A 25,427-nucleotide genomic window follows, 5' to 3' on the forward strand; every position below is an offset into this window, starting at 1 on the left:
CCTGTCTTGGGCCCGGGTATCCCGGTTTCCATGAGCGGATGCTTCTCGATCAGTTGTCATGCGCCAGCTGTGACACTTGGCATTTGAGATGCCATGTTAGTTTTAGGCAAGCATTCGACTGTAATGGGGACCTAACAAATGGAAGCCAACACAAACCTCAGCATGCGTGGCTGGACTTCTCTTTTACGCATGTAGCTAGTGAGCATGTACTATCGTTTCCCAGACCCCCCAGGCCCCCCCAACCCCCCACACCATGGTGATTGTCCCCATCGCCCCCGAAAGCCCTGAGCTTTCTGGGTCCTACTGCTACTTAGTGGGGAGGAAGGGAGTCGGGAGACGGAAGGGAGACATAGTCCCTTCGAGGGCTCGTCATCTTATTTGGGGTGGGAGGTCTCTGGAAGCTGATTACTTGGTGGACCTTCGTCCAGTGGCCACCCCCCTCGGGGCCTGGGGTGGTGGGCACCTGGTTTCTGTAGCTTTACCATCTGCAGTAGTGAAAGCAGGAAGATGAGGTTTCAGGTGGGTGGTGAGTGACCTCATGGTGCTGCCCACAGTTCTGGAGGGACTGAGGGGCGGTCTCCATGAGGAATCTCGGTGAATGTGCATGCAGCGTGGACACGGCTCTCTGTGTACCCCTGCTCAGCACCCAGCCTGGCACCCACAGAAATCCCAGACCATAATGCTGTGGTCATTTATTGAACAACACCATATGCCGAGTGCTTTCCTGCTGAGTCAGGCGTCCTGGTGGTCATGTGTGAGGCTTGGAGAACTCAAGGTCCCTTCCCAAGGTCACCCATGTAAAGGGCGCAGGTGGGTTATAAGTATGTGCCCCAGGATCAAGGAGGCCTCCTGTGCAAACCCACTGTGTAGAATTCACAGTCGGTTCAGGATGAGTCTTCTCCATAAGCCTTTGTGTCTGGGGGGCATGACGTTTTGATAAACCGCATCTCTGACGTGCCCAGGACCGTCAGATCTTCGGGGAGGGGAGGCAGGGTCACTCTCCTCTTTGTCAGAAGATGCTGACAGGCTCTGTCTTTCACCGCAGCACCCGGCAGAGCCACCTGCTCCTGGACGTCTTCAACTCCACGGAGCACGAGCTGAGTGTCCGCGCCCGGAGCGACGAGGAGCTCGTCCTGCACGCAGGCGAGTGCCAGCGGTAAGTGTGTCCCCGCGGGCCCCTGGCCCTGCTGTCGCCACCCACGGGGGGCCGGGCCAGGCCGGCCCCTGAGACCTTGGGGGCTGGGCAGTCAGGCCCCCCTCTCAGAGACACTGCGGCCCTTATTCAGGCTCAGTGAAAGTGATGGGAGTGGTCTTCAGGTCAAGGGAGAGCCGGCCGATGTCCGTCAAGCACCATGCCGAAGGACACCCAAACCTCTGGGCGAGACCTTTCACTTTCAAATCCGTAGGAAAGCTGTGTTGGGGCACTGGGTATCTATCTGAGGGGCGTAAATCAGCATCAGTGGGAAGATCCTTGGAGGAGTTAATGCTGCAGCAGCCAAGCCAGGCTCAGGCCTTTGAGAGAGGGGCACCGTCACTCAAGCTCAGCCCATGGAGGCCAGTTTCTTACAAAAGTAAACGTACACATACTCCACCCAGCTATCCCAATGCTAGTTGTTCAAGTAAAGTTGAAAAAAAAAATGTTTACAAAAGACCTGTAAAGAACATCCCAAGTCAAAAGCTAGAAAGAGCTTGGGTGTCCATCACGGGAGCGGAACTACCCAATGGTGGCATTTCCCTAGTGCAATATTACTCAGCAGGCAAAACTAGCAAACTCCTAAAACAGCACCGTGGGTGGGGTCAGGAAGCTCCCGCTGAGTGCAGGTGCCTGACCCAGCATGGTTCCAGGCATCTGAGACCCCAGGACCAGCAAGACTCTGCTGCGACGATGCTAAAAGCAGAGCATTGCTTCTGGAGAGGACGGGTGGGCTTTGACCAGGAAGGGGCACAGAGCATGTTCCAGGTGATGGTCATGTTGTGTGACTCAATATTTGGGTGTGGGTTACACAGGTGTTTTGCCATTGTTAAGATTTAGCCAATGTGCCCTTAAGATTTGTGCATCCCACTGTTAAATCGATTTTGTATCAAAAGGAAAACTGTCAGCACACATGAAACTCTGCCTCTTGGAGGACTTGGGGGTGGTGTCTTGTGATAGCTGCGCTAGTCTCGGGAATGCCTAAAAAGTTAGATTCCTGGCAGGAGGCTGGGAAGGCGGATGGAGTGAGCTGATCAAACAGAGTAAAGTGTTAGTTTCGGGATATTTCATACAATGGGTGGAAAATGTTCTCTGAGGAATTCTTTCAGCTCATAAGAAGACACTGGGAAGAAATGAGCAAATGGCGAGCAGCAAGCCTGACTCCCTCCGCCACCTCCCTTCCTCTTCCTCCTCTGGGCATCTCTGTGTCTCAGGACGTGGCGTCATCACTCCACACTGCACCAGTGCGTCATCGCGTTTGTTTGCGGCCGCAGTAAGCACTGTTTCCAGGGTGTTTGCTCGACGGCGTACGTGGCTCCGCGCCGTGTGTCTCTGTGTCCTTCAGTCACTCTCAGTCAGTGCGATGCTTTGGAGCTGGATGTGGTCAGGTTTCGGCCTCCGACGGCGCCTTGTGCCTGGCTCCCGCGTGCGCCCGCTCACCCATCTCGTGCTGATCCACACGAGGTCGCTCCCGGGGTGCGGCCGTCTAACGCCCCCATCAGTGGTGACCCAGGAGTGCCTGGTCATGCTCGCCGTCTGGGGCTGGTAGTCGGGAGGGCTGTACGGCCTAACCCGCGAGAGGAAGGACCCACCCCGCCTGACAACTCCTTGTTCTTGAGGGTTCTCGGGGTGTGGCTGCTTGCGGGGACCAGGTGCTGCCCTGTGGAGGCCGTGGCAGTGGCGTTGAATGCTCTGGGTCTGGGGCGTAAGCACAGCTCTTGCCTGGGGCGCTGCCCCATCCTTGGGGTCAAGGCCACCAGCAGCCGCCTGGGCCATGTGCTGGTCTCCAAGTTGGGCAGGAGACCATCTGCCTTGTCTAGGTGTTTAGATGCAACCTGAGATCCCAGAGGGCACCATTCAGGTCGTCTCATGGCACCAATAATAAAACCTGCTTTTAAAAAATATACAGATCGCCGAGCCTGTTCTAAGGTTGACTCACTCCTGGCGGTGCCGGAAGTCTCAGCAATGTTAACGAGCCCATTCACAAACCAGCACAGTTCGTTTTTGTGCTTCCGGCTTCTTCCTTGTTAAGCTTTGTGCTTAAGTCCTCATTTCTCAATGCTCCTAACTCACACATTCTTTATTCATTCATAAAATATTCATTCAATAAATATTGATGCTTCCAGAACATGCCCCATGGAGCCTGCGTCAGGATGAGCAAGTCTGGACCCTCCCTGGCCAGGGAGTGATGATCACGTGGCACGGGTTGGTGGGGGGGGGCGGGGGAGTACAGCCAAGGTCACGATGCTCCATCTGTCTGGGCAGTCAGCTTGGTGCTGCTCCCCTGGCCCCACCAGCCCACGGGCGTGCTGTGTTTGCGGGACGCAGGAGTCCCTGTGCCCACCTCTAGACCTCTCCAGCCTTCCTGGTTCTGACATGTGCTCTGTCTCCGTGGAGGGGTCCTGGGCCTTTGGTCTGATGGAGCTGTGGTGGGTGGACCTTGCCCGGCAGCCATGGGACGTCCCGAGACTGGGCTGTGGTCCTCGTCCCGCCAGGGTGTGTCTCCGCGGGGCCCCGTACTCCCCCCATCCCCTGGAGCCCTGAGCTCAACCCCCGCCAGGCTCTTCCCGCGCTGTGCAGAGCCAGCCACCGCACCTCAGCCTCCCCGACACTGATGTGGGCCACCCTTGGACAGGCTTGGCCACCCTGGGGTGGGCCCCCCTGCAGTGGAGCAGTCCTCAGACTCTGGTGTGATCGTCTAGTGTGGCACAGCCTCCCCTTCAGCGAAAAGCTGTCACTGAAAGCTGTGTAGCTGTGATTCTGCCCTTGGTGGAGCCCTGGCATCCTGGGGCACCAGGCATTGGACAGGGGAGGGACCAGTTCCATTTGGGCTGTGGGGTGCCTGCGTCTCTCCCCGACTCCTTCCGGGTAGGAAAGTGTGCCCAGGATAAGAGTGACACATCCTCTGGAGTGCAGAGTCTCAGTATCTGAGCCCCAGGTGTTAGGAACGGTTTCGGCAGTCTGTCCTCCTAGCACCCCCGCACAAGAACGTCTATCCATGGGTTACAGACAGGCAGACTGAGTCAGATCGGAGGCCCTTGGTGGGGACTCGGGTCTGCCAGACCCCGTAGCTGAGCGTTAGGATGGCTGCAGCAGTGGGGGAGCGGGTTTTGTCCCTGTTTCCTCCTCCTCTCTGTGCAGCCTTAGGCAAGCCGCGAGCAGCACTAATCCACTGTCACCCATCCAGGCTGGGCGGAGGGGCAGCGGAGGGGCCGGCTGGGCTCCAACTTCCAGGGTGTTCAGGGATTCAAGCGTTTGCTGAGTGTCCGGTGAGAGGCATGAGGGACTGCCTCATAGGCTGAATATTCGAGCTTCCAAACTGGAAATAACACTCTTAATCCCCATATTTCTTAGAGAGATCTCTTTTCATCTTATAATTTAAAAGTATCTCAGCAAACGGACGGAGCAAGTACCTTTCACCTTCCCATCTCTTCCTGTCACAGGCCCTTTGGACGTGAGTGACTCATCTCCGTCTCTGTGGCCTGGCTGACACATTAATTCTGTAATTAAGGGCCGTTTGCTCACCTCACTTCCGCCTGACACGATTTGTGATGCTTGGTCTCCCCCGATGACATTTCCTGGGGCTGCATGCCATCGGTCATGACATTGAGAATGTCCTTGGGACTTGAAGCTAGGTAGGTGCCTGTAGTAATGTTCACTTTTACCTGAGGGGTGTTGGAAAGAGGATCCCATTTTCACAGGCACTCTCGCCTTTAGTCCTCATCCTCAGGGTATGGGCACTGTGCCCGTCTTTGCCTCCTGCGAGCGAGGCTGAGGCCATGCTGTTGGTGGAAGTTGGAGCCCAGGGCTGCCCTGTGGCCCCTACACCTCTCCTCGGGAGTCACCTACTGCTCTTGAGGCTGTGTCCCCAGGCCCGGGCGTCCCTCCGCCTCCAGTTTCAAAAGATGGCCAGAAACCGTAGAACGCTTTCTGAGTGAAACATCGTAAACTTCCTTAAGAAAATACAGTGTCCCCAGCAGCAAATTTACTGGAAAAATTAAGATATGATAATTGTTGTGTTTTTGCTTAATTATCAAACCGTTAAAATTAAATTTCACGAAGACCCTTATTTACTCATAAATCTATTTTCCGTGGCAGATGTTGCCTTGTCCTGCCCTCCCTCGCAGGGAACCCCCACCCACTCTGTGGCCCGGCATTGTCTGGTCCGGGTGTCGCCTCCCTGGGGGCCCCACTGGGTCTCTGGGAATAGATGAGCCCGTCACGTGTCCGGACAGCACACACGTGGGTCCTAGAGCGGCTTTCCTGCCAAAGGGGCGGAAGAAGCCCAGCAGGGTCCCCTCGGCCACTTCAGTGATGGAGCTGCAGGGAAGGGGCGTGTCCTTATTCTTCCTTTTACTGGGAAACTTTCCTGTGGACACTTCAAACACGTGCAGAAGGTGCCCATAAGAGGACTTCTCACCCAGCTTCTACCCCTAGTGATTCATGGCCAGTCTTTTCCATCTCTCCCTCACCAGCTTCCCCATGTCCTTGTGTAATTTTGAAGATTCAAGGCGACCTCTTATTTCATCTGTAAACATTTTAATCGTCCACATGGGAGCCTTGTTAAAAACCTAACTGCAGTGCCGTACCGTGTTTTAAAGCGAACAGCTCCTTCATATGAGTGTATACATTTCCAGTGACCTTGGTGATGTTTGTTTTTTAAACACTGTTTGCAACCAGAACTCACGAGGTCGATTAGCATCCTGTCCGCTTTGAATCTGTAGGTTCCCTGTACATCTCTCTCACAACTGTCCATGGACCACATCAGGGCCCCCAGTGGGGACTTGGCCAGTTGGGTGCCTCTGGTGGTAGTGACCTTGCTATTGTGACTGACTTCATTTTCTTTATTCCTCATTAAATCGGTAGTAAGCTCTAGAGGCTTCGTCATATTCCGTGATTTTTTTTTTCTTTTGCAAAGAATCTCCATCAGAAGGCATTGGTGTCTGGCTTATCTGCTTTCTGTGATGGAATCATTGTTATTAGATCTTTTCCTCTTATCTAACCTTGCACCCCACACGCATGCCTTTTCATCCCCAGCGGATCAGTCAACATTAAGAAAACTCACTGACTCTTTCATAAGCTGAGGATGAAACGCATAATAAGCATGCTGTGTTTGGGGTTTGAAAAATGACCAGATGAAGAAGTGCAGCCATTTTCTGCGTCTGCGTCTCTGTGCTCTAAGTTACCCCACTCGTCGGATAATTAAGGCTCTGCAGCTGCTCAGGCAGAGACATCAGGGGAATGCTGGTGCTGTTTGGGGCTCTCAGAGACCCGGTGGGATGGGGAAGCCTTGCCGCTGCCTCTGGGAGCTGGCGCGGCCCTGGAGCTGAGTGGCTCGGGGTCTGGCAGGACCAGGCTGCGGCCCCCAGGGGTGAGGCGGCATCCTGGATGTCCACGGGAGCTGACGGGAGTGGAGAGGGTCTGGATCAGGGGAGCAGCATCTGTGTGTGTTTGCTCTATGTTATGCTGCCCCCTCCAAAAGCAACGGAAGCTGGTCACTGTTTGTGCTTTTCCAGGGCAAGGGTTGTTTTTCCCTGAATAACAGCTCACTGGAGCTTAGGATGGGAGAGGTGGGTGTTTCCTGTGCCTGACTGCGGGAGGAGGTGGGAGTGGACTCGTCTGGGCCGGAACTTAGTGGACCTTGGATGCCAGGGTGGAAGGAAATGAGTCTTAGTACATTTTTAACGATGGACACATTTGAAGATGCCTTTGTCATTTGGGTTTTCCAGTTTTAACCTGCAGGACAAATGACAGCTTTACTGCCGGCTTGAAATCTTCCTATGCAAGCCACGATAAAGCCACGTCTGTCCTTGGAGGGGAAGGGATGGTCACAAGAGAGTTCAACGCCAGAGAGTGTCAGGTTGACCTTTCAGGAAGTGTCTGGAAGGGGTGATGGCTGGTGAGAGCCTGGGTGTGGGCAGGTGTCCGAGCTGGGGTTCGCACCAGGTCATAGGAGGCCTGCTGCAGTGAGCAGCCCCCACCCCTGACCCCCACTGCTGGCTCCATGGGTGGTTCTGCCTGTGAGTCGAGAGCTTCCGTCCTTTCCAGGCACTGGAGATGCAGGTGTTACAGGACAGTGGCTCAGAGGACCCAGAGGGTGTTGGGAGGGAAAGGCCAGCCAGTGACTGGACAATCACGTAGGTCAAGGGCAAGGCTGAATGCTAGACCAGTGCAGCGGGGGCACCAGAGGAGGGCCAGAGCAGCAAACGGGCACCCGAGAGGTGCGGGGCAGTCGGGTCACAGGGCAGAGCTGCGAGTCTCTCAGTTCAGGTTATAGAGGAGAGCGAGTGCGCACGCCGTTCTATGCCCCCACCCCCCAGACCGGCGATGTGTTTTGTTTGTCTCATGCTTGCACTTGTGTATTCTGTGGGTGTGGATCAAGGTAGAAGGACCTGTATCCATCACTGCAAAGTCCCCTGGGCTCCCCTGTTGATCCCTCCCTCCCCGCTGACCCCTGGTAACCACTGGTCTTCTTCCTGCCTCCTTAGTTTTGCCTTTCCCAGAAGGTCACAGAGTGGGGAGTATACAGGATGTAGCCTTTTCAGGCTCTCTTCTGTTGTTAGTGACAACGCGCTGAAGGTTCTTCCTCCATGTCTTTTCATGACTTGATAGCTGATCTCTTTTTAGCACTGAGTGTCCATGAGCAGGGTTCAGTGTGGACATAAGTTTTCAGCTCCTTGATACCAAGAAGCATGACTGATGAGCATATATGGTTAAGAGTTTGTTTATTTTTGCCAGAATCATCATGCATTTTTAAAAGCCAAAAACAAAGTACCCCTTCCTGCCTCTTTCATCACCCAGTGCCCAATTGTTCCATAGCAGAAGGGAAAAAAAGAGAAAGAAAGCGCTGGAGTGAAACAGTACAGTGCCTGGGGGGGGGGGGGGGTCTCCGGGCTCCGTGCTGTGTTTGGGAGGGCCCTGCTGGACCCAGCCTGCGCATCCGCTCCTCATCCCGGGAGCTTCAGGCTTCCCTGCTCCTCCTGCCGCTTCTCCACGCATCCTCTGCATCTCCTGCTGTGACCCTGGCACGTCTGTCTCTGCCATGGGAGCCACCTCTGGGCGGGGGTCACGTTCTCACTGTTGCCCTGCTGGCTCCCTGCCTAGGGCCTAGGAACCGAATTGAATCACTTTCTGTATCATTCAGTTTAGGCTGTTTCTCTGCAGTAACAAAAGACCTCGAATCTTAGTTGTTTAGTAAACACAAAGGTTTGTTTCTTGTTCACGTTCTGTGAGCACCACGGTTTAGCTCTGCTCCTTTTTGCTTTCTTTCGTGACCCTTATGCTGGTTTGGGGAGAGGAATAGGGAAAGGGACAGGCCTCACGGCAGCTGGGGAAGTCTCTGCTTGGATGTGGCCCGTGTCACTTCTGCACACTGTGTTGGTCAAACGAGTCACAGGACAGCCTGGGGTCAAAGAGGGGTCGGTGGGCAGTCCTGCAGGAAGGGCGCTGAGATGTGGATGGGGCTGCACTCCAAGTATGTCCTTTGTGTCTAAAGGGAATGGCCATGCTTCTGTGTCTTCATCTTTCATTTTTGCTGTCTTTAGAGAATGGTTGCTTTTGTCCCATATTGTTCATATAAGGTGACAGTTGACCCTTCATTCTTTTGTGCTCCAAATCATTTCAGAAGGTGTTACCAGAATCCCCGTCATGTCCTAAGTGCCACACTGGTGCCACGCGGGAAAGGGCACACAGACATGCCCACGCCACATGGTGTGATGCACATGTGTGCTCGGCGTGGAAATGAACCCCTGGTTGTCTCAGTTGGGGTTCGCTGGGCAGCTGTGGTCAGACTCAGGCCGCTGGCTGAGAGCCCAGCCTCTGTGCTCAGGCTTAGGGAACACGGGGGCCGGAAAGGGGTGGGTGTGTGACACCTGGTGGGCGCTGGGCATCACACTGGCAGCCTCACAAACTTGCTTATTGAGCCGCAGCAGCCTACAGTGAGGGCAGCCCGAGTCATCTGATAAAGAGGGGACTGGGACCGTGGCTGCCCTGTCCCTCGTCGGAGAGGCTCGGGCAGGTGGGGCCAGAGTCCTCGCATGTGCCGCCCCACGTGTGCAGGAGTCCAATGAGGGCTGGATTCAGGGCACCTGGTGTCTGGTGCTGCCCCGGGGCCCCCTGGCGCGACCTCGCCCTGTGTCCAGCTCCCCTCTAGGATGAGAAGGTCAAGCCAGGGGCTTCGTCCCTCTGCCCTGGAGCCCTCGCCTCTTAACGCAGAGCCTGGCCTGGAGGGAGTGGTCCTGGGTATTGGCCAGAGTCAGCCTCCTATTAACATCCTGTTTAAAGTTCGTTGGGTTTTTTTTTTCCTCCCAGAATTGATATGTTCCAGGGACCTTTTTCTCTTTAAAAACGTCCCTCCAGAAGAACTCGGGCTGTTGTGCTGGGAAGCCTCGTGTTGGAGGCTGCTCGGGCCCCAGGATGCTGGGCGGCCTTGCTTCCTTAGTGGCTGTGTGATGGTGGTTAGGTTAGAGGAAATTCTTTCATTTCCAATTAATCATTCCCCATGAACCTGCTCTGCATTCAGCACGCAGCAGGCTCCCTGCTTAGCACGTGGCTGCCTCGCTCCCCTGGGCTCTTCTCTCTTTTCTATAAGTAATTGCATTGTTTGTGTTTGCACTGTGTGTTTTGGAGATGCTTCTAGAAGAGGGAGAAGAGGTTCTGGTTGCTGAATGCTAATGGACACCTTGGGGGCAGGGGGGTTGGCTTCTGGAGACCAAGAGGCCAAGCTGCTTTGCTCTGGGAACCTTTGTTCTTGATAAGTAGTTCTGACAATCAAAAATCCGTGGAGGCACTGTCTCTGCTAAATGGGACCCGAGGCCCACCTTGTCAGCCCACGTTCCGCAGCTCTGGACCCGAGAGGCATGTGCCTGTCCTGGTCTGTTCAGAGGAGACGGGGCAGGGAGGACCTGATGTCTCTCCAGGTTTTTGCCCAAGAAAAGCAGTTTTCCAGGGTATCACATGGGGGAGAATCTGCAAACTCAGGGAGCAGAACAGGCTAGCATTGGCAGCTGTAGAAGGCGTGTTTCAGACCATGCGGGAGTGTTCTTAACCACCCTTCTACAGGCCCTGTGCCTGGTGCCGAGGGTCTGCAGACGAATAAGCCATATGCTCTATGCTGGAGTCACGGGGGTGCAGGAGGGGGAGCCCTGCAGGGAACAAAGACAGACAGACTGACAGTTCCTGTCTGCCTGGGCAGTTCAGCGTAGATGCAGCCTGGGGTTGGGGGGTGTGGAGCAGAGGCTGTGAGTGCCCCCCTCAACCACCTCCTGGCTTTCATTGGATCAGCGTAACCCGAAGCTTCCTCTGTGCTCTGTCCTGGGGAGGAAGTCCGTCCCTGTTTGGATAGTGTCATGGATGGCTTTCCTCTGCCTCCTTCTCTGAATCATCTTCTCAAGTGTGCCTATTAATAGCACTAGGGTCAGAGTTCCTTGGCAGAAGTGTTTAAGTATTTTAGGGAAATTAAAAATCAAGCCTCTGTCAAACATTGTTTTTCCCAAGAATTTGCTGAATGCCTGAAATTACACAGTCTTGCCATGTTTGTTTGTTTTTTTTCCCCTTATTTGATCTCTTAGTGTTTTCTTAAATACTCTTAGTATTCTTTTGGAGATGCAGTTCTTCTGAGTATTTGTAATGACTGTGGTGAAAAATACCTCTTAACAAACTTTGGAAGCTGGAAGTTGGAGGGGGCACTCAGATCTTCAGAGCCCTGGCCCCTCCACGCAGGCGGGGACCGGGAGGCCTCCGAGGAGGCGCCGCGGTCTCACCGCCACCCGCAGGGAGAGCGAGCCCGGGCTCCTGCCTCTAGGTCCCAGGGCCCCGGGCTCCTGTCGGGCGTGGAGCTGGGGTGTCTGACAGAGAGCGAGCCTGCAGAGTCGGTGTGGCTGGTGCTCTGCCCTCTCCCTGGGGGATGGATTTCTCCCTCCTGTCCTCCTGGGGGGCGTGTCTGCCCTCCCAGGCCCGTCCAGACGTCCTCTCTGCTGGAGACTGCCCGACCCCCAAGACGCTTCCTCCTCCATGTCCCGCGGTTTCCGCACCGGGTGGCTGTTAGAGGCCACTCTCCACGGGTGTCTCTTCCCAGCAGGTGGTGACTCTGGGGGCCACGCCTTCCTTGTTGTTCCTCTCCCCCAGGGCCCAGTGCAGGACCAGGTGGTTAACAAGGGTGGGAGGCAGAGATGTCTGTGTTCCAGTCCCTGGGACCTGGACACGTGTTCGCTTATGTGGCGGAAGGAACTCTGCGGATGTGGTCACATTAAAGACCTTGAGATGGGGAGGTGACCTCCTTGTCTTTGGGCCTCCATAATGAAGTACAGCAGGCCGGCGGCCTCGGAAACGACAGAAATTTCTTTCTCGTAGTCCTGGAGGCTGCAGTCTGAGCTCAGCTGTTGGTCTGGGCATGGGGTTCGCACCCCGGCGCCTGTGCCTCGGAGGCTTGCCCTTGCCCTGCACCTAGAGCATCCAGGTGCTCCTGTCGGCCCTCACATTGCTGGAGGGAGTGCCTTACCAAGTTGGCTCTGGGGGCACTGGTCAGAGGCAGCTTCTGTCCCATGTCTCCCTTGGCCCTGGGAGGGCAGAACTCCCCGTGGCCCACAGGGCTCAAGGAGCGGGTCCCGCTCCTCTGGGTGTCCCCTCCCTTCCGTGTCTGGATCTTCTGCCCTGAAGTGCCAGGGTGTCCATGAACATACAGGCACATGTGCTGCAGCCTTAATGCAGGGCCGGTTGAGATCCTGTAACAAAGAGCCCTGAAAGCTTCCTAGCCAGTGAGAGAGTGCCTCCTTGGCACTCACTGTCCGGATGAAAATAAATCTCAACTGCAGAGCGAGGGTGAGCACAAGGGTGCTTATGTCTGTGTTATTTTTAGAAACCGAAATGTCCGACAGTAGGGCATGATCCGTGAATTACAGTGCCTTTGTGTAACTGACTGTTACGCAGCCGTCAGACACTGTGTTTCTGTAGAGTTTGTAACGCCGAGCTTCGTTGCACAGCGAGGGTTCTGATGCCAGCAGACTCGGGCTGGGGAGACAGGCTCCCTCGATGAGCGTGAAGGTAGCGCCCTGCCTGGAGTGGGAGGCCCCGGGGCCTGGCTCTGCGGGGCTGGGACGTCCCTGAGCTGTCGCTGAGACCCGGGCTGGGTTCTTGCCAAGGCTCTGGGACCAGCCACAGCTCACAGCCATCTGGGGCTGTGGACCCGCCGGCGCCGGTCCCTGTACCTGACCGGCTGGCTCTGTGTCTGCCTGCTCACCACGTGGTGGACACCTACCGATGCTTCCAGAGGCTGGGAGGATCTGGAGTCCACGACCCAGGATTAGGACCGAGCACCAGCCCCTCCAGGCCCAGTCCTGCCATGCGGACAGTGTCCACTGCTTCACAGGTGGAGGTGGTGGGGCGTAAGCTGGGATCTGTAACGTGACACACGGTGCATTCAAATCAACTGACATAAGAGAGACCGGCACGTAAGGTCACGTGACTGGAGGGAAATGCTGCTACAGTGTTCACAGGAAGTCACCGGGAATCTTCTCTTCTGCGTTTTTGTTTTTAGTGCATGTAGTAGTATTATTTTAAACACGTACAGGTTTTTTTTTAAAAAGAAAAAACCTCTCTACATTTCACGACCAGGTGCGTTTCAGTTTTCCGAAGCCGTGATGTTCGCCTGTCTGTTTTTCTGGTTCTGTGTATCCATTTGGATGTGCTGTTTGTCCACCAGGAGTGCAGTGTCATCTCTGGGGACTTGGAGGCTTCATCTGTCTGGGGTGGATTTGGACTTGACAATGGGCACCCTCACCTCATCTCCCGTTGCCGGCCTGGGCACCTCCCAGAGTTTGCTGTCCCACCAGGGCCCCCGTACTGTGGGAGTCTTTTTTAGAGATTCAGACGGCCTGTTCCCGACCACAAAAGAAAATCAGGTGTGTTTGGAGAAGCATCTTTGGGGTCAGTGCTCCCTTGAGGGGAGGCTGCAGTGCTGAGATGATCACTGGGTGCAGCTGTTGATCTCGCTTTTTCACTCCACTTATTCCCTCTTGGCAGCTATAGAGTCCTTTTCAGTTACTTTTGCTCAGCCACTGAAACCGCCTTCAGCATCCCAGTAAGAGTGTTGACTAGCTTTCCATGTGTCATCTCCTGAGGCGATGAGGATGGGTTAGCCGATGGGCGGCTCCCAGCAGCCCCCTTGGGGCATGTAGGTAGCTTTCTTCAGTGGTCTCTAGGCAGCCCTCCAGCTGGTGGCTGGCACCCTGCCTCACCTTTCGCTGCCACACTGGCCTTCGGGTTATCCTCTGTCTCCAGCTGTCTTCCCAGACAGTGTGCTCATCTTTAGGCTCCTTCCTTCTGTTGACTTCACAGGGCACTCCTCCACGCAGTCTGCCCTCCCATTTCAGGATCATCATGTAGATATGTCATTGGTTTCCCACTTGAAATACTTGAAGCAAGCCTCTCCTCCTATGCAGGGAAGTCTAAACACCTTTGTGTGCTCACAGACTCTCCACCTTCCTTCCTTCCTGCTGTCTGTTCCTCAGACACGTGTAGAGAAGGTGAAGACCCCGTTTCTGCTCCTTGAGAGTTCTCTGGCTAGTAGAGGTGGGTGACGGGGTGGAAGGGTCCCCCGGCTGTCTCTCACATTGTCTTCCTTGATTGGTTCCTTGTTGGGCTGGCTGGAAGAGGAGAACCTGCCAGGTGGGAAGGGCCGTGGATGCAAATGCTCGGAAGGCAGAGTGTGAAGTGGAAATGCGAACGTAAATGTCATGTGTTATTTCCGCTGCCACTGCCCTTGGCTGACCGTGGAGTGGGGCCCTGGAGCCTCTGACCACAGGTAGACAGAGCCAGCGCTGCGGTAGCCCCGCAGTGCCTGCGCGGCTCAGAAAGCAGACAAGGGGAAAATACGTTGAAAAGACAGGAAGAGAGGTGGGCTTCCTGAACTCCTGTGGGTCTTTGGGGATTTGAAAACAGAATTCAACCTTGCAGAAGATCGATTCAGCTAGAAAAATCTTTCAGGGAGCCTGGCTTCGTGTTGAAAATGCCATAACCATTAAAATATGAGAAGGAAAAAGTCCTTAACAATGTGGAATTGGCAATTACGCGCAACAAAGAAATTCCAGAAAGAAAATGATAAAGCAGGAGCCAGTCCCCCACCTCATACTACCTACAGGCAGAGCAAAGCTGCCCCCCCCCACACCCCTTGATCCAGTGGAAAGCCCTTGATCACTTGAGGTATGTAGTGTTACCTCACAGTACTTTTTTGGAGCCAAAGGAGAGATAAAACAGTTGAGCAAAATATGTCTCCCAGACTGACCTCTCCTCCCTCCCTCCAGCCTCTTTTTAAAAACTTTGGATTTCATATTGGAGTATAGCCAGTTAACAACAATGTGATAGTTTCAAGTGAACAACAGAGAGACTCAGCCATGCATGACTGTGCATCCATTCTCCCCGACTCCCCTCCTATCCAGGCTGCCAGACAGTATTGAGCAGAGTCCCCTCTGCTCTCCAGTAGGACCTTAGCGGCTGTCCATTTTAAATGTCATGCTGTGTACATGTTCATCCCAGACTCCCTCACTGTCCTTCCCCTCACCCTTCTCCCCTCACCCCCGGAACTGCAAGTTCGTTCTCTGGAGTCTGTCAGTCTCTTTCTGTTTTGTAAGTTCCCTCGGACCCTTTCTTTTTAGGTTGCACGTATGAGGGATGTCGTGTGGTACTTCTCCTTCCCTCTCTGACTTCACACAGTGTGCATTCTTCTGTATTCTCTTCCATCAGGTTTATCACAGAGCACTGACTATAGTTCCCCATGCTGTGCAGTCGGGCCTTGTTTATCCATCCTGTGTATAATAGCTTGCATCTGCTTATCTCAAGCTTCCTCCCTTCCCTGCCCCCTGCCCTTGGCAACCTACAGCCTCTGGATACAGGTGAGGAGGAGAATCCCCTTTTCTCAGGGTCCCAGGACAAAGGTCAATAAAACATGGTCTCTACACTCAGAGGACTGGGAGAGAGAGATGGGCAGGTGGGCAGGCGACCATGCCACCCTGTGCTAACTGCTCTGTCTGAGGGACATGTCCTGGAAGCTGGAGAATGAGCTCAGCCTGGAAGGAGGCCTGGCAGACGTGATGCCGGGGCTGGGCACTGGCATGGATGGTCCACAGCTGAGTGGAGCTTGGTGGGCAGGGGGGAGGGATGTGCTGGGGGCCAGGCAGGAGCAGCCAGACGAGCAGGGGGCCAAGCAGGATGCCTGGCAGGGCTGCGGGGACAAAGCGCGCCAGCCAGGACCCTCACCCAGCCTCCCAGGCCCTGTGCTGGGCAGGCCTGCCCTGTCCCCCCGGGGCCTGCAGGTGGGGTGGGGACAGAGGCCCCTGCTCTGGGGCTGGCGTGCACGCCCGCGGCCGTCCGTCCGTCCGTCCCACGTCACCCCAACCCTGTGGGGCGGCCCAGGCCAGCCAGTGCTCACGCGTTCTGATTCCGCATCAGTCTGATCACATCTAACAGCTGTTCATGTGGTACATCCTAAAGCCTAGGACCGTGAAGAAACCTCTTACGTTCAGAGCGGTGACAACGATGCCCCAGGAGGCAGGGTCACAGCGAGGGGTGGGCTGTGGGTGGTGGCCACTGCATGGACACCACCTCTGTGAGGAGCTGGGAGGAGGCAGGAGGGGGCCGGCCATCTGCCGCTGGCCCATGGGGGCCTGCAGGACGTGGCTCGTGCTGCGTGATCACCTGACTTGTTGAGAGAATCGGAAACTTGACTGAATATCCAAAACGTTCCTGTGTTTAAAACAGTGACTTGAGATTTTTTAAGAGGAGGCAGGCCAGAGGTATCTGTGAGCTGGGCGAGGCTGGCCAGCCCTCCACTCGGACTCCCAGGCACGCCCCTTGGCTGGCAGGCGACCTCCTTGGTGGATCCACCCTGGCACCGGGGCCCGCTCCTGACTGGAAGCCTCTCATCTGAACAGCTCTTCCAGCCGGGCTTTTCTTAACTCATCTCCTCTGCCACCTCTCTCTGCATCGACACAAATTATTGGACAGTGAAATGGGAAAGAAAACTGAAGCTAAGATTTATTTTAATTGGGGAACTTCTGCCATTATCCCCTCCAACCACCATTATCATCTTCATCATCTTCCTTTTACAGTTTCATACCGTGCAAATCTCATAGTGCCAGATGGAAGGAAATGAAGCATCATGATGAAATGGGGGAAAAAATAAAAATGCGAATGAATCAGACGATGCCCAAGGAGAGCCTGGACTCAGAGGAACTGTGGGCCTGTGTTTAGGCGAGCTGGGGAGCTGTGCCCAGCTGTGCCATGGCACGTGGCCGGTGGGGATGTGGCAGGACCACACTCCATCCAGGCCCCCCCATGTCCAGGGCAGGGGACGCAGCTCCCCTGTTGCCCAGGAGGCCACGCTGCCCAGAGGGGTTGTGGGCACCTTGGCAAGGCCCCCTTCCCGCCCCAGCCTCACAGCTCCAGGGAGCCTGTCCCTCCAGGCTGTGGGGTGCTCCAGGGAGCCTGTCCCTCCAGGCCGTGGGGTGCTCCAGGGAGCCTGTCCCTCCAGGCTCACAGCTCCAGGGAGCCTGTCCCTCCAGGCTCACAGCTCCAGGGAGCCTGTCCCTCCAGGCCGTGGGGTGCTCCAGGGAGCCTGTCCCTCCAGGCCATGGGGTGCTCCAGGCACTCACTCCTGAGCCACATCCCCGGAGGCTGCCTCCCAGCAGAGGAGTCAGGCCAAAGGATTTGGGGATGGGGCCAAGGCTGTGGCTGCCCCCACGCACACACCACAGGGTGATCATGGCAAGTGAAGGGGCCCTGGGGTGGCACTTCCCATCCCTGTCCTCACCAGAAGATGACAGACACGGGCCTCCCATCACTGGCTTTCTGGCAGGCCCAGCCCACTTGGCAGGGGAACAGCTAATGAGAACATCCATCTGGGCCCCCCCCCAGGGGCGGTGAAGCAGGGTAGGGGCCAGCACAGTGCCTGGGATGGGGTGGGGTGGCGTGTGCTAGCAGTGTGTCCCTAGGGAGGGGCGGGACATCCCCGTGTTCCTCAGCCCTGCTTAGGGCTGCCAGCTGAGGCAGGGCACGCCTGGGATCCCCCCGTGATGGGACCCCAGGGATAGAAACCCTGGCAGGTGAAGGTCATCAGGCTGGTAGTCCCAGCTATGGCCGACTAGGACCACTTCAGCGATGGTCACGGGGCAGAGCAGCCAGGCAGATGGCAGGCGTGGGCAGAATGCGGCTCTGCAGTGCCAGGCTTGACTCTGGCCACTTGGAGTCAGGGCCCGGGAGTCTCTGCCCCACGTGGGCTCGGGGCCCGGGAGTCTCTGCCCCACCTGGGCTCGGGGCTGGGAGTCTCTGCCCCACCTGGGCTCGGGGCCGGGTGTCTCTGCCCCCCCACCTGGGCTCGGGGCCCGGGAGTCTCTGCCCCACCTGGGCTCAGGGCATGGGTTTGTGGTACACTCAGCAAGCCACAACCAAAGACTACAGAGAAATACCCATGTAAATCACTACTTGTTTCTCATCATAAACTGTGGAGGCCAGAACCCTGTGCTGAGCAATACTTCTGAAGTACAGACAGGGAGGAGCTGTCGGCTGATGTCCTTATAGCCAGTGAAAACATCCTTCAGGATGAAGGCAAAATAAAAACATTATCGATGAAGGAAAACTAAGAAACTGCCACTTCTTCTGTAAGAAATGCTTCAGCAAGTTCTTCAGGTTAAAGGGAGACAGGGCCAGGTAGAACTGGTTATTCAGGTAAAAGTGAGCACCACCAGAAATCCTAAACACTTAGGCAAATGTCACATACTTTTTCTCTTCTTTCTTTTAAATACATAGGACTTCTTTAAAAAAATTTTTTTAAATATGTGGTTAACAATGTATGTGAGTTTAATATGTATGACAAGGATAGCAGAAAGGATAGAGGTGGGGCAAAGGAACCCATGTGAGTTCATTTTATATGAAATGATACGATCTTTTAAGTAGATGATAAAAAATTATATTTTAATCCCTTAGGTTATAGTAAAAAATGTAAAGAAGTGTAGGTAAAATGTCAACAGATCAATTTAACTTACATATGTGTGTGCATATATATATATATAGAGAGAGAGACAGAACGCATAAGGGAAAGATAACAGAGACCTGTTGCTGCTGCTGCTAAGTCACTTCAGTCGTGTCTGACTCTGTGCAACCCCATAGACGGCAGCCCACCAGGCTCCCCCGTCCCTGGGATTCTCCAGGCAAGAACACTGGAGTGGGTTGCCATTTCCTTCTCCAGTGCATGAAAGTGAAAAGTGAAAGTGAAGTCGCTCAGTCATCTCTGACTCTTAGCAACCCCGTGGACTGTAGCCTACCAGGCTCCTCCATCCATGGGATTTTCCAGGCAAGAGTACTGGAGCGGGGTGCCATTGCCTTCTCCAAATAGTGACTGTTACAAGGACAGAAAAGCAAAATTCAAGTGTATTTTGTCTAGAAGGGATGCAGTTTACTTAGGTGGGTTCAAGTAAATGAACTGAAAAGCCTCCCCCTACAAACAGTGCGGTTACATTACCATAGTGGAGTGGTTGTATCACTATCACTAAATACACTTTAAGACAGAGTATTACCGGAGATAAAGAAACAAGCCCGTGATGACAAAGCAGTCAATCCATGAGCAGGGCATCGTCATCGTAAGTGTGCGGGTGTATGATAACAGAGCTTCGAAGCACACACAAAACAAAGGGGTTACAGACAATTCCACAGTCATAACCAGGCATTTTAAGATCTTTCAGAAGTGATGAAACTATTAGACCAAAAAACAAAGAAATTTAGTGAAGAAGTGAGTTGCACAGTGCTCTCCACCACCTCACTGGATTTAGAGGACACTGCCGCAGCAGCTTCCGCACACACATCCTTTCCAAGCGTACAACTGCGTTCACCAAGGTGAACTGTATGTTGGGCCACAGAAGCAGGTCATGGTATATTTGCAATGAGTGAAATCACAGAGAAGCTGTGTGTATTAAACTCTAGTTAATGTGCCAAGGTTTTTAGGGGAAAGTATACTGATGTTTGCAATTTACTTTAAAATGCATGAACAGAACATGAATTAATAGATGGGTAAAGAGATAAATGTGTTAAAGATATGCAATAAAACAAGTATAGCAAACTATTAATGATAGAATCTAGGTGGTGGGTTTACTAGTCCTCATTGTAAAATTTTTTAACTTTGCTATATGTTTGAAAATAGAAACAGTGGGAAAAATTCAATTATTTTTTAAATGGAAGTCTCAGAATACTTAGGACACTACTGTACATTGTAAATATCTTAGAGGGGGATTTGGCTATGTATTCAATAGTATTTCCCCAATTTATCCATCTCAGGACCCCCTCCCCCCACCCATTTTAAGGAAGATCTCAAGGAAACAGGAATCCAAAGATTCTACTGGTATAGCAGAATAGACCCAACCAAAATTTGTATCAGATAGACCTGATCCCAGGTGGCTCAGTGGTAAAGACCTGGCCTGCCAATGCAGGAGACGTGAGTTCAGTCCCTGGGTCGGGAAGATCCCCCAGAGAAGGAAATGGGACCCCACTCCAGTATTTTTGCCTGGGGAATTCCGTGGACAGAGGAGCCTGGCAGGCTACAGTCCATGGAGTTGCGAAAGAGTCAGACACGACTGGACGACTAAACAACAGCTACAACACAATAAGACCTTTATTCTAATTTCTTTGACTCCTCACGGTGCAATTCCTGTATCTTTCAGGTTTCAGCACCTGTAAAATGGGGCCGATAGTTGCATCTGTTTGAGAGATTATTTGGGGATTAAGTGGGACCAGAGATGTGGAAAACCTCCCTCAGTGTCTGGGATTTTGTAGGCAGTTGATAGTTACTAGTGAGTATCTCCTTTTCCTTCTTGAGCCAGGAGTGACATGTCTGTAACTTTGCCTCTTAACCCTGTCTTTGGCAGAACTGTTTGTAATAATGTGGAACCGTGAGCATTTCTCAGTGCATTTCAGGGTCCCAACGGCCAGGCAGTTTCCGTGTCAACAGGAGTGGTTCCAGCATAAGCGGAGAGGTGGGTATGTGGGCTAGCCTTTGCTGTGGGAGAGCCTATAGTATCTTGCAAGGCCTGGCAGAGAAGGGTTTTCACACACCGTATGGGCAAATGGACAGAAATGAGTTTGTGATTAGATTGCAGGCTTTCCAAGCCCCCCTTGGCACCTCACTGGCCAGTGTGTTGCAGGGTGTTGGCGTCATTACTGAAATGTTGGTACCACGGGCCCCAGAGGAGATGAACTGTGTGCACACTCAGGTTGCCCCAAATATTCTAACGCTTCGGACTGAGTTAAAGGGGATACCACCATTTTCATAAAACACCACATACTCACGTCTGTCAGTACCACCAGGTAACGTGTACCAGGTGATGACGTGGATCTGACGCCATGAAAGGCACCAGGCAAAGCCACGACAGGTGTTTCTCAGCCTGGGGTGGGGGCCGAGGCTATGAGAACTGCAAAGCAACCAGGATAAAACACCCCAAACCTCTCTCACTTTAAACTACGTTTTGTCTTGTGCTTCTTGAAAAAGAATAAAGTGCTGATGATTCCCCTTAAAAACCTTCCTCAAAGGATACAACGTTTCACCAACGAAATGAGTAGGTTCTGGGGCTCAGATTTCAGCACAGTGACCACAATGATGAGTACTCATCACACACTTGAGGTCTGCTGAGAGAGCAGGTCTGAAATAGTCTCGTTACACCAAAAAAAAAAAAAAAAAAGCACAGACCAACACAATATTGTAAGGCAAATATCCTCCAATAAAAAAAATTAGAAATATATTAAAAAATATTTATTAAACCATTATTTAGATTCCAAAAGAGAAAAAAACCCGTGGGAAGAGATGGACATGGAGTAACTTGATTGTAGCAATCATTCCGCAGTGTATCCATGTATCAAAACTTCCCACTGTACACTTTACATAGATACAGCTTTTACTTGTTAGTTCTGCTTAAGTAATGTGTGTGTGTGTGTGTGTGTGTGTGTGTGTGCGCGCGCACGCGTGCGTGCTGACTCATGTCTGACTCCTTGTGACCCCATGGACTGTAACCCACCAGGCTCCTCTGTCCCTGGGATTCTCCAGGCAAGAATACTGGAGTGGGTTGCCATCTCCTCCTCCAGGAGATCTTCGTCTGCTGCCTCTGCAAAGGTGGGAGGGAGAAAAGGGCAAAGGGAAGAAGAACAAGCTGAGTCTTGTCAGTTGATGATTAGCCCCCCACCCCAGCTGAAGGGTCCAGTGTGGTGAGGGACGTGTCCAGAGTGGGATTGCTAGTTTCACAGCTGGAAAGTAGGACTGAAACCAATTGTACTGCTTAAAGACAGGTAGCTTCCCAAGATAGTCAGCAGGCCAAGGTCTGGGGCCAACAGTTAACAGCTGGCTGCAAGCCCAGGGAGGCTGTTTTCACCATGCGGTGGCTGGCTCCATGGTCACACGCCAAGTCTGCACCAAAGGGCTCTGACAGCGCAGAAGCAGGGCAGAGGTAGATCATCGAAAGCCCAGAGCATTAATACCAACTCATCAGTCCTTTCAACTGCAATGCAATTGGACAGAAACGCGTCCTGGGAGCTCTTCAGGCCGAATAGCAAGAGACAACCTGCGTCCCTGTTGTTGCACCTATTAAGCCATCAGGGAGGGAGCTGATCGCACCAGTCAGTGGCCCCACTGCAAGAATTCCTTCATCAGGCTCGCCCCAAACTGCGCTTTAACAAAGGACGGACCTTCTCTCCTAATTTCCTTCTCTCTGAGGAGTGGGAAGCAGGAACTGAGCCGTGCCTTCAAGCTCAGAGTCTGAGGACACACGATGCTTCCTCTCTCGTTCACAACTTCAGCTGGTACTGACTTCAGGCTTGGATGGCTCCTGTTCTTCATTTCACATCCCTGGGGCTAAAGCCCTGCTCTGTGTTACTCTCCAGATCAGATCTGCGCCAGGGGCTTTGCACCCAGCGTCCCACCCTGTCTTCTTCACCCAAATCCCACGAGGTCATTCTTTTCTTCCTGCTGCAGAAGCAGCAGCACCTCGGGGGGTTGAAGTGACGTACCACGCCAAACGTAAGTGACAAAAGCATGGAAGGCCCAAGTCGAGGAAGCACAACCAGACCCAACACGATGAGCTCTCACAGGCGCCCAGCAGCGGGCTTACGTGAGGCCTCTCTCTAGAAGCAGAGAACTGAGAGCGTGCCAAGGAAGCACAGCAGGGGCGGGGGGAGCAATGTGCCAGGAAAATGGAGCAAGAGGAAATAGAGAGTCGTGAACGTTCGGGGGTGCCTGCACCGAGGACAGGGCAGGCCAGGACACTGGACAGGCACGGAGGGCCGCTGAGACAGTGGACATGCAGCGTGATGGCGACAGTTAAGAGCACCACCTTTGCTACTAACTGAGCATTTCCCGTGAACCAGGCCCCGTGCTAAGAGCATCGGATAGAAGAGCAGTGTTGGCGGCCCTGACAACACTGTGTTGTTAACCACACTTCGGATGTGGAAGCGGAAGGCTCAGAGGGCCCACTTCTTCCCTGTGGGTGATCCCCCAGGCTGGTCCCCCACATGTTCCCCCATCCCCTCATTGAGCACCTGGAGTCGAGGGTGGGTCTGAGGCCTCCTGACTCCCCCCTCGCTTCTCCCGCTGCCTGGCACCAGGGAAGGCGCTGGAGAGGGCAGGTGAGGCCTGCTGTCTGTCGCGGGGCCAGGACAGATCGTGTGGGACCCCCAGGGCCCCGGTGTCCCCACACTGGAACCTGCAGGCTGGTCTGGCTCAGAGGTGCGGCCTCGGGGGGCCGGGGCGTGGGCCCCCCACCCCAGGAGGAGATCGCCTCGCCTTCAGGCTGGCACGGGCCGGGCGGGCAAGGTGTACCACATCACTCCAGAGTCATCTCGTCTTCTAAGCAGCCCAATAAAGGTGTGGGGGGCTTCAGAGCTAAGAGGGCCAGAGAAGGGGGGGTCAGGGGGATGCAGGGACACTTCTGGAGGGCCCCTCTGAGGGCGAGGGGAGGTGGCGACACGAGCCCGCCCCCTCGGAGACAGACTCGCCCCAGCCCAGGGTGCCGCTGTGCTCCAGACACACGCTGTCCTGTAACTTCGCTCAGTCAACAGGGTCCCCCCAGGAGCTAAAAACAGCCCAGGCAGTTAGTCCCGACAGCAGCCAACACCTCTGTCCGCAGGAGCCAGAGTTGCCATAGAGACAGCACAGCTCAGGACGTGAGTGGACAGGGAAGGCTGGGCCCCTCCACCTGTGAGGTCCCCAGGGACGGGGCCATCCAGGGGGCGGACTCGGGGGCAGGAGGGGACGAAGGCTGTCTGACGGGTGCTTCCGCCAGACCCCTGCCCCAGGTCAACAGTGTCCACCTAATGCTTCAGCCTCTAGATCAGCCTGTCCCTGTCGAACCGAGTGAGGAGATGGCGGGAGGCAGGCAAGGGACCCCTGGAGGCTGGCAGCCGGGGTCATGGCCTCACAGTGACCCCCCGACAGCGACCGCGCGGACCCTGCCACGGTTCCTCAGGAGCAAACAGGCGGAGTATGCCTGAGGGCTGCGCCCATCCGGGGTCTGCACACGTGGGCTCGGGGATCCCGCTCAGGGGGACGAGGAAGCCGGGCCGGCAGCCTCTCTGCAGAGCAGCTCAGTCCCGGCCAGGCGGCCCCCTCGCTCGCTCTCAAGGCCGAACTGTCCCTGCACACCTCTCCGCTCCTCACGGGCTGAAGTCTCTGCAGACAGAGGGTGCCCAGGGCCCCCGCCAGCTGTCCCAGCCCATTGCCTCCAGCTGTCCCCTCCAAAGGCCCTGTGTTCCAGTCAAAGGGACCTGTTTTCTCAACCAAACCTGTCATTTTCCCCAATTTTCCAGCTCCGCTGGGTTGGATGGACGCCCTGGCGGGGCCAGAGTGGGCCCGTGGCGGCCACAGCTCTCCTCAGGCCAGAGTGGGGGTCAAAGAAGGAGCCGCAGGTGGACAGGGACCCAGTGCAGGGAGAACAGAGCAGGTGTGAAGAAGGCAGCCAGGCTGGGGTGCCCGAGGCAGGGGGAGAGGGGCTGTCGCAGGCCCCCATGCCTCCCAGGCTCCAGAAGCCTCCTCATGACAACCCTTTTCCTGACTGTAAACCTCATACTTTTTTTGGCCACAACACTGGACATGTGGTATTTTCGTTCCCTGACCAGGGCTTTAACCCGTGCCCCCTGCAGTGTATGCACAGGGTCCTCACCACTGCACAGCCAGGGAAGCCCCCAACCTCATACTTCTTGAGCCAGCGTGAGTGTGTCTTTGCAGCACGCATGGAGTCCTGCAGCTAAAGGTTCCCATCTGCTTTAACCTCAGCGCCTCTCCTCTGTGTTTTCCGGTCGTCTCCACATGTGAAACCTGGCCACTGCGGGAGTCTGCACGCAGGTGCCCCCACGGGGCTCTCTCCCGGAGCCCAGCGTCCCCGCCGACACCTGTGTCCAGGTAGCTGTCAGCCTCTCTGCTGCCGTGTCTTGTGTTGTCTCCTAGACACAGGCTTTTCAGGGGCTGGGCCAGCTCCTGATAAGTGTCTGACACCCGATCGCACCCAGCACCTCACAGTTTTTAGTTCAGTCCTTCAGAAGGAAAGGGACGTGTGCCAGAGACACATGGGTTCTGAGGAGCCCACGCCTGCAAAGAGGGCCAGTGCACACGGCCACAGATGCGGTTCTAAACCGGAGCCGCCGCTCCGCACACGGACACACCTTCAGGAAAGGGAGGGGCTGGAGGGGGCCTGTTGTTGCCCCCTGAGGACGCGTCCACACCCCTCTGCAAGGACGCACTGCCCAGGGAGCATGTGCCTGACGGAAGAGACAACCTGCCTCCAGACAACCCGCCATCCAGCACCCCGAGGGGCCAGATGCCCGTCTGAGGGGCGTGCTCCTGCGGAGGCACCTTCTGGGTGGCCGACCAGGGGCTGGGAGCCTTGAGAGGAGAGAGACAGCCCATGGCTGGGGATCAGGAAAGGCTTCGGGGAGCGGCAGCCTTGGCACCGGGCCTGAAGCTCAGCATTCGACCGCTATGGGAGACTGCACGGGCGTCCCAGGGAGATCAGCTGGTCATCTCTCAATGGTTATGCTTGTAAAAAACTGCCCCAAGTGTCAGGGAATCAGAGCCGGGCTTGCCAGTCGTGCTCACACCCTACGGTGGCGGAGAGGTTGGCCGAGTCCCCAGGGTGCTGCCGCAGGCCTTTACTACTGCAGGGGTCAGGGTGGCCAGCCTCGCCTGTACTCGTGTCCGGGAAAGAGGACCAGCCAGCCA

General features: G+C 54.9%; 1 protein-coding gene across 5 annotated transcripts in view; it reads left to right on the forward strand.

Annotated features, from left to right (window-relative positions):
- TRAPPC9 (trafficking protein particle complex subunit 9) overlaps positions 1-25,427 on the forward strand; it is a 393,547-nt gene that overhangs the window by 246,412 nt on the left and 121,708 nt on the right. For all 5 annotated transcript variants that reach the window (XM_070476949.1, XM_070476946.1, XM_070476948.1 and 2 more), the window contains one exon: positions 1,046-1,156. In XM_070476949.1, coding sequence (XP_070333050.1) covers positions 1,046-1,156 — 111 coding nt within the window. The remainder of the gene's footprint in view (positions 1-1,045; positions 1,157-25,427) is intronic.

This window comes from Odocoileus virginianus, chromosome 15 (genome assembly GCF_023699985.2).
Source record: "Odocoileus virginianus isolate 20LAN1187 ecotype Illinois chromosome 15, Ovbor_1.2, whole genome shotgun sequence".
In the NCBI taxonomy this organism is placed as follows: Eukaryota; Metazoa; Chordata; class Mammalia; order Artiodactyla; family Cervidae; genus Odocoileus; species Odocoileus virginianus.